This window comes from Pollachius pollachius (assembly GCF_949987615.1).
Source record: "Pollachius pollachius genome assembly, chromosome: 2".
NCBI lineage: Eukaryota > Metazoa > Chordata > Actinopteri > Gadiformes > Gadidae > Pollachius > Pollachius pollachius.
Window position 1 is genome coordinate 23349159 of NC_136935.1, and position 12939 is coordinate 23362097.

General features: G+C 40.8%; 1 protein-coding gene across 4 annotated transcripts in view; it reads right to left on the reverse strand.

The window, feature by feature from the left end:
- ccdc88ab (coiled-coil domain containing 88Ab) overlaps positions 1-12939 on the reverse strand; it is a 127003-nt gene that overhangs the window by 57128 nt on the left and 56936 nt on the right. For all 4 annotated transcript variants that reach the window (XM_079730193.1, XM_079730192.1, XM_079730191.1 and 1 more), the window contains exons 9-11: positions 11914-11995; positions 10893-11051; positions 10431-10577 (exon numbers count right to left, since the gene is read on the reverse strand). In XM_079730193.1, the coding sequence (XP_079586319.1) occupies positions 10431-10577; positions 10893-11051; positions 11914-11995 (388 nt within the window). The remainder of the gene's footprint in view (positions 1-10430; positions 10578-10892; positions 11052-11913; positions 11996-12939) is intronic.

Below are 12939 nucleotides of genomic sequence, written 5' to 3' on the forward strand. Positions count from 1 at the left end.
TGCTGCACTGCTCTTTCAGACAGCTCATTACTCCGAGCTCAATATCCAGGTTGTCCCCCCTGTTCATGCCTGTACAGAAATGGAACAACAATGGCACAAGCCCAGAACTGCAGTAAGGGTTGAGGCAAATGCACTGTATAATATGTATGTAATAGTTAGGCTATGTGTGCTGCAATAAAATAGTGATTTGCTAAAATAAAGTATAGTGATCTAAGGTTAGAAGCATTAGAGGTGCAGCGTAATATAATGGCGACTCTTTACTTCATAAGGGAGTAAAACCCGGGCCTGTAAACAGCATGATTGTTACAAGACCCAGGCTTAACAGGTGCATGGAAGGAGGAATCAGGTGAGGTGTAGTCACTGAGGTCATACATGTAAACATTAGCTGGGGCACAGCAGGTTATGATTTGTAACAATATCACTGTATTTGGAGGTCACGAGCAGTTACTGAAACCATTATACTATGCATACCACATATTTTACTTTTATAATTGGAACCTTTTCATAGTAGAATATTACCTTTACCACTTTGCTTCATAGAAGTACACTCTCCAAGGGTGTGCATGGGCACCCTTTTGATATTGGGCTGCTATGCATTGAGGACACATACGAGATAACCCATATCGCCCTAACTGACTCATCCTTTCGAAACTGGTGGAAACTTACGCTAGAGTTAAATTTCCCCGACACAGAACAGCTCGGCACACAACAAAAACTGCTGTTCAGATGTTGCCGTTTCTGGTATTTTAACATTTTAACATTTGTGAAATTTTAATTTCACAAAATTAAAATTTTAATCACACGAAATAGAAAACTAAATACTAAATAGAATACACTAAAGCGAAACTTAGAAGTTACCAGGAGATCACCTACCGCTGCAGTCAACCAGTGTACGGAAGTGAAAAGCGGAAATGATTAGACCCGTTTACACCTGTTTTCCGGTTCGAACGCTGGGCGCTCCGCATAACCCCTATTGTATTTAACACGCGTGGAGAGAGATACCGCAGAGCTATCTCTCAACGGGTCTGCAATATGTCTCTGACCTCATCTGACTCTTGCTCCCTGTTTGTATCAAGTAGGCGTGGCCTATGTGAAGTAGGCGTGGCCTATGTGACGTATTTGCTCCGGCTTCCTCACCTGTCTAAAGGTGCTGCCATCTGTGGCTGGAGTAGTTATTGCAGCTTATATGTTGGTCCTGCTCCCCTTGTGGCTATGTGGGGGCAGCTTATGTACTTAAAATACGTAACACATCCAAATACATTTTTTATGAAAATAGCAAATATTGTTTTAATTAATATATTTATGGATTTATATTACATTTATTTAAAACAAGACGCATTTGTGTGTGGATCAGAAATGTGTTTGTGAAACTTATTTTTGTTTATGGATTGATTTTACATTTATAACTACCGATATCCATTTGTGTGTGCATTGAAATGTATTTGTGAGAAGAGAGTCATTTATAAATAAATCACAAAATGCATTTGTGAATCCTTCTCTGTGCATTCATTATTAATGAGACTGTTCGTACCCCATAGCACTAGCCTGTAGTTCCAGAGGCAGCACGGCATGCCTCGGAAAGAAGCGCCCGACAGCAACACGCCTTTAAATTGTCATACTCATATCTGTATCCAGCCACTTGGTGCGGAATACTGTTGGCTCTGCGCTCTCGTTATGCCAGCAGAGGCCTATCAACCATTTTGCTCCAGCCGCTTAACGTGCACCCGATGTCACAAAATGAATACCCTCAATCCGAGTGATCGATGACAATACAAATGTTACGCTTTAAGGTTGTGCATGTTTCCGCACGTGAACTACTTCATGCCTGTCTACGCTTCAAACTCGTGCATGTGGCAGAATATGTGCAACAGCGCCCCCTGGGGTCAGATTATACGGTGGGTCGCAGAACGCTGAATTTCATATATTGAATTTTGCAGCTGACTTTGGCATGTTGAAATTGGGGATTCTGAAAAAAGAAAAAAGTTTTTTAATGTTGAATATTTAATATTTTTATATTAAATATTCAGTGCTTAAAATTCAACGTTTTTTTTATTTTCAAAATCTGATGAGACTGATTTACTTCAATAAGAATGACATGACACTGTCATAACTATGACATGACACTGTCATGAACTTGTCATAAACGTTTATGACTTCGGTCATCAAGTGTCAGCTGGTTGTTGCTATGACAAATTGACATTGTTTGGGTTGTCTTGATTATGACAAGTTTACATTAATCAAAGTGGCATAACCTGAAGTTGCCTTGGTCATGACAAGTTGACATTAATCAAATTTACATTACCAGAAGTTATCTTGATCATGACAAGTTGACATTACATTTGTTGGGGATGTTTTTATAATGACAAATTGACATTAACCAGGATGGAATTACCAGAGGATGTCTCTATGGAAGTAAATCTGTGTCGTCGGATTTTGAAAATGAAGCCATGGAATTTTAAGCACTGAATATTTATGCATTAAAATAACGTATCTAATTTTTTTGTCTCTGAATTTAACTTTCATTAAATCATTTTCAGCTTTATTTTTCAATGTTAAAAAATTCAAAATCAAACATTCAACTTTGTTGTTATGACTGAATTTCATACATTGAATTTCGCAGGTGACTTTCACATGTTGAATTTAGGGAGGTGGAAAATAATTAAGTTGAATTTTTTAACGTTGAATATTTGATTTTGAATTTTTCAACTTTGAAAAATAAAGGTTAAAATGATTTGTTGAAAATGTAAAGAGTTAAATTCAGGGGCAAAAAATCGAGATATATTATTTCAATGCATAAATATTCAATGCTTGAAATTCAATGGCTTTTTATTTTCAAAACCCGATGACACAGATTTACTTCCATATGTCTCTCATGAAAACTTGACACAAACAGAAAATGCACCTCTTTTTGCATTCATGAAATGTTTACATAATTAGTAGCCTGTGAATCTATACATGATAAAAAGATTCATAGGCTACAAAAATAATTGAAAATTCACCAAAATCGCCACATAAAATCTTTAGACCAAGCCTCACAAAAATCATCGAACATAATTTGTTTTACTTAGTTCCGTTTGAAAAATATTGGCCAATAAAGTTGGAGCAGTTAGCCCATTTTTCTTATATGACCATTTTGTTATAGTATAAAAAAAACACGACTATTAATAGGTGGATACCAATACCCCCCACTTCTAATAAACCCAAATTGTGGTACTGCACCCAAAGGTGGCGCTATTTAAAAAAATTATGAACTCCCCTCATTTCTCCATACGTGATTGACCTGGACTCAAATTATTTTCATCATATTAATCTCTAAAATCAGATGCATCTTTTTCACCCTGGTCTTCTGCACTAAAAACGTCCACAGTCTCAACCCATTTTGTCTGACCATTTTGTTATTGTAGAACTACCATACAGCTATCATTAGGTGGATACCATTAACAGTGCACATTTTCTGATCTGTACTCTTTTAAGAAAGCCCTTAATTCTCTTGTGAAATGTGTGCTTGGAGTTTTCTTGATGTTGTGTGCTTATCAATAGATATTTTGACCATGTGAATGAGGCTACATTTTAGGTTTGTCAGTGGCTCAATTGGATAATGCCTTGTACTGGTGATCCTTAGTTTGAGAGTTCGAATCCCGATTAGACAATTATGCTGAACATGACATTTGGCCATTGCTCTGCAGCCCAGTCACCTGAAAGCCGAGGCACAGAATGGCATTAAGGCAAACATCAACGTCTTTCCTTCATAATTATATGTCATATTTATATATCTTCCATTAGTGTGTTCTTGACTTTTCATTTTGCTCGGACCCAGTTAATCACTGCTTGTTGTTGTGTGACGTACAAGGCGTCACATTAAACTAAGGGAAATATAGAGATTTTGATCTACCTTTCTTTCCTGGTCCTTGTATGTAAGGTAACTTTAAAGCTGACTAGGTGGACTAGGTCCATCTTTCATTTGTGCCAGGTTGTGTCAGCAGACTGTGTCTCAGACTTTTTGTAAGCCTGAGAAATCATCCTATAATCATGATGTTGGTGAATTTCAGGAGGGGTGTATGAATCCAGGGTGAAATGACAAATCTTCACCAAATACTGATTATCATGAAGCCAGTATATGTTTATGCTATGTTAGGGCTGAACCATTTGGGGAAATAATCTAATTGCGATTATTTCGACCAATATTGCGATTGCTATTTAGTGTGCGATTTTTCTTTTTAAAGTTCCTTATGTTCAACCAACACAACATTGAAGCAGTCAACGTATAAACTGCTCTTTCCTTTAGGCCAGGCCTATGTGCTGAGATGATTTGATGCATGAATTTATATTATAACATCTTTATTTAACTATTGAATTGTAAAAGAAAAATTTAATATGAATCTTACTGATCTCCAGCCAGTAACAGTAAAAAATCCCCCCAAAAATAAAAAAATCCAATGTTAATGTATATACTATACCTGTACTGTCGCTTTAAGAAAAGTGTTTTGCGACGTCTATGCAGCGCGAAGCTCAGTCTGCACTAACCTAACTGAGGTGAGGGATGTTGTTGGTTTTTTCGTCATATTTGAGCATGTAATTTGTTTTGTAGACAATGAAAATGTGTAATGTGCAACCTAAGGTGTTAGAATTAAGTCTGTGAACATGCAGCAGCACTGTCATTTCAAACTACACTTTGTAAAGGCACACAAGAGTTTTATTGTAAACACGTGCGTCCGAGTGCTACAGGGTTTCCTCGTGTGTTTGCTTGCCAGGAGGGGAATGCTGTCCCGTGTACAGTGTATTAGATGCTCAGTGACACATTTCTTTTGGCTCATGCGGGTATGAATGTTTTATCTGTTCTATATGTAATATCAATGCTGGTCATATTTACGTTTGTGGGAATAAAGCAAATTGCATTAAGTATCTTATTTTATTTATTTTCATTTTATTTTGTTAAATATATATTTCTATATATTAGCGGTCTGCGCTAACCTAACTAAGGAGGGGAATGCTGACCCGTGTATGGGGTACTAGATGCTCAGTGACATTTCTTTTGGCTCATGCAGATCTAAATAAATGTGAACAGCCAGCCATCATTGTGGTCCAGTCCTTCTTCCGCACAGCGCATACCAATTTATTTGTTACACTGTCATAATGGGGTCATGACAGACAGTCTATCCTTCATGATATCTTAATTACAAATCAAAATGCTACCACTTTACTTGAGGTCAAAGAATGTATTCATTACACTGTCATAATGGTGTCATGACAGCCAGTCTAGCCTTAACCTCTTAAGCCCTAGGCCTATTTCACAGGCCTCCTGCCCGAAATGACATGCCCAAAATGAATAGAGTATGCCTCCACAACTACAAGGGCTATATGAATAAAGTTGGTTTCAAAAAGAAGGTAACACCTGTGAGGTGGCTGCAGACTTGTCAGGATCAATATAAATGTTACAGTGTCACAGTAAATTCAGCTAGAACCTAGTAAGAAATGTCAATTTTCAATTTTCGCCTAGAGAAAACACATTATTTAGAGTGAATACCACCTTTAAACTATGGGATAGTAGCCCAGAACCTTTAAGGAAACATATGACAACATCTGATGAGTACCCTGTTCCAGAATAAATGCTAATAAAGTGAATAAAGTGATTTTAGAGAGGTTTTAGTACAGGTAGGTCCAGGCGGACTAAATGGTGCCATTTGGGCACTTTTGGGCACAATCAGCGCCATTTGACCTTTCTAAGGTACCAGACTGTAAAACTAATTTTATGTCACTGACATATCATTATAGGTATTCATTCCATCCAAATTCAACAGTTTTGACTTGTTTTGAAAATTCACCCAGACCTCTATATATTTTCCCAGTCAAAGAAAACCATACAATCGAAATGAAGTTTGACTCCAACTGGAGCAGATATATTTGAGAACAACATATAATAAAACCAAACTGTAAAAACAAAGGAAAAAACACAGCTAAAAACTACAATCACTAGGGATAAATATATATATATATATATATATATATGAAAACACGCTGGCAGCAACTTTGAACAAATATAACTAACTAAAACTAACTATATACACTAAGGGCTGTCATGCCACTGCTGGAAGCAGTTCTTTTTGGAAGTGAAGCACAAAGGGACCTGGCACTTCCTGCAGTACACAGGCGTCTTCACCCTTAGGATGCCAGCATCCTGGCACATCCTGCAGTACCTCCTTGACTGTGTACCATTGGCCCCATAGTACACAGGCATGCAGGTGGGTGGTGGTGGTGGTACTGAGCCTTCAGCAAACACCAGCATTTCTGCAGCAAGGTGCTCCCTGAAAGTCTTTTGGCTGTGTGGCTTTCTCATGGTGGGGTCATTCCTGATCTTGTACAGCTCCTTCTGGAGAAGGAAAATGTTGACCACTGCAATGTCCATAAAATGGTAAAAAAAAGTCTTATACCATTTCATGGTTTTATGGTGGACACTGTAGTAACCAATCAAAGCATCAGACAAATCCACACCACCCATGCTTTGATTGTAGTCAGCTACAGCGCCGGGAACGGGAATAGACTTTTTACGCCACACACCATCCTCCTTCACGTTTCGTTTGACAGTCTGTCCACTGAAGGCTTCATGCACGGTAGAGCACATGGTCACTTCACGGGTGTCCATCCGCTTTACAAACAGGAGTTTGTCTTCCCTCATCCACCGCACATCTCCCCTCTCAGGCTTTTTGGGAAAGTCATTCTGATGAGTGTGTGGAAAACCAATCCTATTTTTCCTTATGGTCCCACAACAACCAAAGTTTTTGGATAAATCTTGAAAGAGGGCAGGGCTGGTGTAAAAATTGTCTGTGAACAATGTGTAGCCCCCACCGAGCAGAGGGAATGGCAAAAGGTCCATTACTGCGGAGTAGCTCAGACCCTGGCCTGGGGTGAACTCACTCTTACCCTTGTACACAAAAAAGTTCCAAGTATAGGCAATTGAGGCGTCGCGAGCACAAATAGTTTGTACCCCCACTTTGTGGGCTTGTCCTTCATGAACTGCTTCATACCGTTGCGGGCCTTGGTTGCCACCATTCTTTCATCGATGGAGATGATCTGATACGGCTGGAAATGTGCTTGGCAGGCAGTCACTATCTCAGTGTACAAGGGCTTGATTTTGAAAAGTCGGTCATATTCGGCAGTTTTCTTCTTGCGCTCGTTGTGGTCATCTTCTTTTGGGTTGCTCAGGTGCAGCGACCACAAGATGGCTTCAAAGTGGTCCTGTGTCATATTTTCACTGGGGAAGTGGAAGTTATATGGCCATTGCCTTCTCCAGTAGTCCGCTCTATGATGCACTTTTACAAGACATGAGAAAATTATAATGGCCATGAAAATCTAAAAATCGCTAACCGTCAGCACTTTCCCAACAAACTTCATTCCAGCCTGTAATCTCCTGACAGCGTTGGCATTGGTGTTGTCAATGAGAGTACGGACTACAGAAGCGCTAAAAAACAGCTGGAAAAGTGAAAGGGGAGACCATGATGATGTGGTGTTAAATGTGGGGCCAGGGACCCTGGCTGGCATGAACCTGAGTGGGACTGGTCTTTTGTCTTTCTCCTCTCTGTTGTGCCACCTTCTTTCATCATCTCTCACTCTTGAAGTGGCAGACCCACCTCGTTTACGCTTCTGAGGATTTGCCGATCTGTATGATGCTTTCCCTTTTTTTTTGTGTCGTGTTTCTTCAGGTGAGTCAGAATCCGATGAGGAAGAGCATGGCTGAGGAAGGGGAGCAGAAGCGCGTCTAGTGGATTTTGATTTCTGTTGCTCAGACAGAGGTGGGGGTAGTTGTTGATGGCCGTGGGGGAGGAGGGGGTGCTGGAGCAGAAGCGCGTCTAGTGGATTATGCTTTCTGTGGCTCAGAGGTGGGGTAGTTGTTGATGGCCGTGGGGGAGGTGGGGGGGGGCTGACGCTGGAGCAGGGGCAGTCGATGAAGGTGGCTCATAATCAGCATCATCATCACTGTGGAACCCAAGAAGAAGAAAGAAAAGGGGGTTAGGTGGAAATACCACTGCAACAGAATGTAACTTCAAACAGACAAGTTACAATATGTTGGGGTAAACAAGACCTGTACTGGGGAAGTCAACTAGCAATACAGTTTGCACCAGTTTGAGTGTGTGCATTTACTAAATTCATTGCAGGATAATAAATCAAATCCAAGTTTATTTATCACTTGCACAGCAATGCTTGGTTTGCTAGGTCCTCTCAACAATGCAAAAAGGAATAAAGAGAAGAAAGGATAGAGAGGTAGTATCAAATAAACTATGCACAAAATATTGATAGTGCAAATAATATCATGAATATAAATATAAGGCAAAGAGTACCGGTAGTGAGTGTGTGGAATGAGTAGAGTGAGTAGGGTGATCGATAGATAGATAATATCTAAAAAGGTAGATAGATCGTCAATTTGACACCAAATCAATAAGTAATCGATAACAGAGATTACATACCTTTCCGGTGATGGAATTCGATATTCTGAATCACTGTTGTCCGTGTCCAGTTCTGGCAACAGCAAGTCACTGTCGTCAGACGAGGACTCGAGAGGGACTACAGTAGCCCCACTGTCGCTAGTAATGATAGCAAATGCCTCCGCAAACGTATAGGTCTTTCTCCTGCCTGCCATTATTTATTTGAAAAGAATAATAAATGGAAACAAAAGGCAAGAAAATACAAAATAACTAGCTAACTACTAGCTAACTAGGAATGCAAACGTTGTAAGAAGCGTCTTGTAGGAGCGTATGTCTCTATCTAGCCGGAGTGTCTGCTCTGAGAATGTTCTCGGCGCTTCGGCGCGAATTATGCTGACCTTCCAGTCAAACGCGGGAAGATATCTTGGGTATGCATTGGTCAATTTCGATGATTGACCCCTTTACCGAACCGTCAGAGCCAATAGAGTTGAGGGACAGTCAAATCGAGGGACCCAAATCCATGTAAAAAAACACCATTCGCCAATCAAAAGTATCACGATGCATAACGTTTTTTATTTGTTTATTTATTTTGCTCTTCTTTGGCTGCTAGTTCAGTGAGTTTTCGTCGTAGAGTGATGAGAGTGATATCATTGGAAACTGTGGAGCCATATATGACATATAGTTTGTGTGGGTGGCATGAAGTAGCGAAATGGGCGGCGGCTAGTATGCGCGCATGCACGTTTTGCGTGTTTTGCTACGGGTTCATTTAGTTGCTTGGTGTAAGAATTGTGTTTTGTTTAGGTAAAAATGTTTATCATGGGCTTTTAGCCAAGCTTCTTCCCGTTACGTAGGTATGCACCATGGACATGTTGGTGCATACCCAACATGTTAGTGCATACCCAACATGTGCATATTATATGTTGTTCTCAAAACACGTTGGTGCAGCTGCCCCCGCCCCCGGGGGCGCTCTAGGTTTAAGAGGTTAATGAAATCTTAATGACAACTCAAAATGGTTCCACTTTACTGTAGGTCAAAGAATGTATTCATTACACTGTCATAATGGTGTCATGACAGCCAGTCTATCCTTCATGATATCTTAATGACAAATCAAAATGGTACCACTTCACTTGAGGTCTGATAATTTATTCATTACACTGTCATAATGGTGTCATGACAACCAGTTTTGTGAAATATCCTGTCGCACATCTATCTAACCAAGTGCTAGAATTGGTTTAATTTGCATTATAAAGACATCCCAAACAATTGTAATGTCAACTTGTCATGACCAAGATAACTTCTGCTAATGTCACTTTGATTAATGTCAACTTGACATGACCAAGACAACTTCTGGTAATGTCACTTTGATTAATGTCAACTTGACATGACCAAGACAACTTCTGGTAATGTCACTTTGATTAATGTCAACTTGTCATGACCAAGACAACTTCTGGTAATGTCACTTTGATTATTGTTAACTTGGCATAATCAAGAAAACCCAAACATTGTCAACTTGTCATAACAACAACCGAATAACACTTAATGACCAAAGTCATAAACGTTTATGACATGTTCATAACGTTTATGACAAGTTCATGACAGTGGCATGTCATAGTTATGACAGTGGAATGTCACTCTTATATAGGCACCTTCAAATAAAGTGTTACCAAACATCTGAATATGGAGTGGTCGCTGCCATCGGAATTAATTACAGTTGGATTTTACAGTCCAATAAATTTTACAGTCCAATCAATAATATGATTGAACTGTAGTGAGGACTGGAGTGTGATAAGAGTGAGGACTGGAGTGTGATAAGAGAGAGGACTGGAGTGTGATATGAGTGAGGATTGGAGTGTGATAAGAGTGAGGACTGGAGTGTGATAAGAGTGAGGACTGGAGTGTGATATGAGTGAGGATTGGAGTGTGATAAGAGTGAGGACTGGAGTGTGATAAGAGTGAGGACTGGGGCGCGGACTGGAATGAGGACTGGAGTATGGACTGGAGTGAGGATCATACCGTCTCCAGGTCGTGGATCTTTGACTTGAGCTGCAGACTCTCCTTCTCCAGGAGGTGCAGCTTGTCTGAGCGCGAGCGGTTGCCCTCCAGCTGCTCCTCCAGCATGGTCTTGGTCTCCAGCAGAACCTGGTTGTCTTCCTTCAGCTCCTACACACACACACAAGTTGATAGAGGAAAAAACACACTCACATTACGATCCACAAGACAGCACCTTATAGCAGTAGTTGTTTTGGTTATGGCAGTAAAAGTAATGTGTTGGCAGGATGGCTACCTAGCAGTTAGGATAGATTCTAATCAGTGATGCTGGAGGCAAGAGAGTTAAACTTAATATATATCTCAGCAGAGTTTGTGTGTGTGTGTGTGTGTGTGTGTGTGTGTGTGTGTGTGTGTGTGTGTGTGTGTGTGTGTGTGTGTGTGTGTGTGTGTGTGTGTGTGTGTGTGTGTGTGTGTTTGTGTGTGTACCTCAACGCGGGCCTTGTAGAAGTCAATGTCATGTAGTCGCTCCTTGTAGCGGACCACCTCACTCTCCAGCTTGTCTACTCGGACGGCTTTCTCCCGCAGCGCGTCCAGCTCGTCCCGGTACGCCCGCGCCGACCGGGCGTCTGACAGCAGCTGGTAGCTCTAAAGAAGACATAGATAAACAGAGTCAAGAACTTCAGAGACTACCACAGCTTTCATTATTTCAGCAGTTCAACAGACCTCTACTTAGAACACAATTGTACCAATTCTGCAGAATCTGTCCTACATTTATTCTCTTGGTCTGTAGACGTGTCAGACCGTTACTGATGTTGCCCAGTATGGGACTCATCTCTCAACGGAGTCGGGCTCAGGGATGCCTCGCAGTTTGTCATGTGTCAGAAATTGATCATAACAGAAACTTGAAAATAGAAGTGTAGTGTATTGAGTAATGATGTATCACCAAACCACCAGGACACTGCCTATTTAAAGCAGGGTCCCCCGCCCAGGTATGTCCCCCCTATGATACCACTGAGGTGCTTTCTCTAATCCTCTGCCATTCTGTCACTCTGCAGAGCCCTCACACACCATCACGTCTCTCACCTACACACACACAAGGTAAGGACCATGGAGGACATGGGGAGGGATCAAGAATGGAAGTGTAGAACAAAACAGAATGTGTCAATAGGTCAGCATGTTCATTAGCTCTATAATCCCATGACGCCGATAGATTAACTTTGCTTCCCTGACCGTCACATCAACACAGCAGCACAAACAACCAAACACCCCTGCACACCCTCCATTAATAAAAATGTATAATGAAAATGAACTGACAAATGTTTCATTGCTCATACACAAAAACAGCTTTGTGCGTACACACTGATGGGAAGCATGGGGAGCTGCTGCTAAGCTAAAGATAGCTCTAATAGCCCGTAAGGAGCCAAGATACTTAGCATGCTGATTAAATCCAGTGTGTGTGTGTGTGTGTGTGTGTGTGTGTGTGTGTGTGTGTGTGTGTGTGTGTTACCTCCTGCTGAAGCCTCTTGAGCTCTGTCTCCATGTTGTCGAGCTCCTGTCTCGTGTCCATTAGCTGCTCACTCTTCTCCTCCCTGATTTCCCAGAAAGCACAATGCAGGGTGAGTTAGGAGAAGGAGCAACAAAGTGACATAAAAAATAAAGCAACATCTCATTTAGCGGTCTACTTTAAAACCAAAGGCTAAATTATGGGCCTTTTTCCTAACTGCATTTAAAGTCTCTTTTGAAACCGTAATCCACATTTCTGATTGTATGTCCTATATACAGTACATTGGTCATCTCAGTGCCAGCAATCAAGAATAATGACTTGTCAAAGCAGGAGAGAAAACGTTTTTTATATAAATTAATTTAATAAAAAAACACTGTAAGAGCCATTATGATTGATTGTTTCCTAAAGAAACCATCTGTTGAACCATTAGCCAGGTTCTGCAGTTGGACTAGTCCATCAGTTGAACCATTAGCCCAGGTTCTGCAGTTAGACCAGCCAATCCATTGAAGCATTGGTCCAGGTTCTGCAATTAGACTAGTCCATCCATTAACCCAGGTTCTGCAGTTAGACTAGTCCATCCATTCTTTGCCCTCCACTTGCCCGAAACTCAAACACACAAACAAAGATTAGGGTACAGTATCCAGTGTATAGCAGCAGGAGTCCTCCCCTTAGGTCGGAAGTAAACATGGATGCAAGTCTGTCAGAGGCGGGCCTCTGATCCCATCCGTGTTTAGGGGTGGCTGAGGCTTTGTTCAGAGTGGTGTGAGGAAATGTTTGTTGGTGTGACTGCCTCACAACAGACACGCTACCACACCAAGGCAGTCAGAGTAATGATCCCCCTTCCTCCATGTGGAATAAAGGGGCCACTTTAAAATCTATCCAGTTAAGGATCAATTCTCATATTCCAGATTCAAGATCGCTTAACAAATGCCCAAAAAAATAGATGTAGAAGAAAAGTAAATTAATCCTGAGGTCTGATTTAGATCAACCTGATTTGATGTCAATATAATATTGAGAGACATATCTATA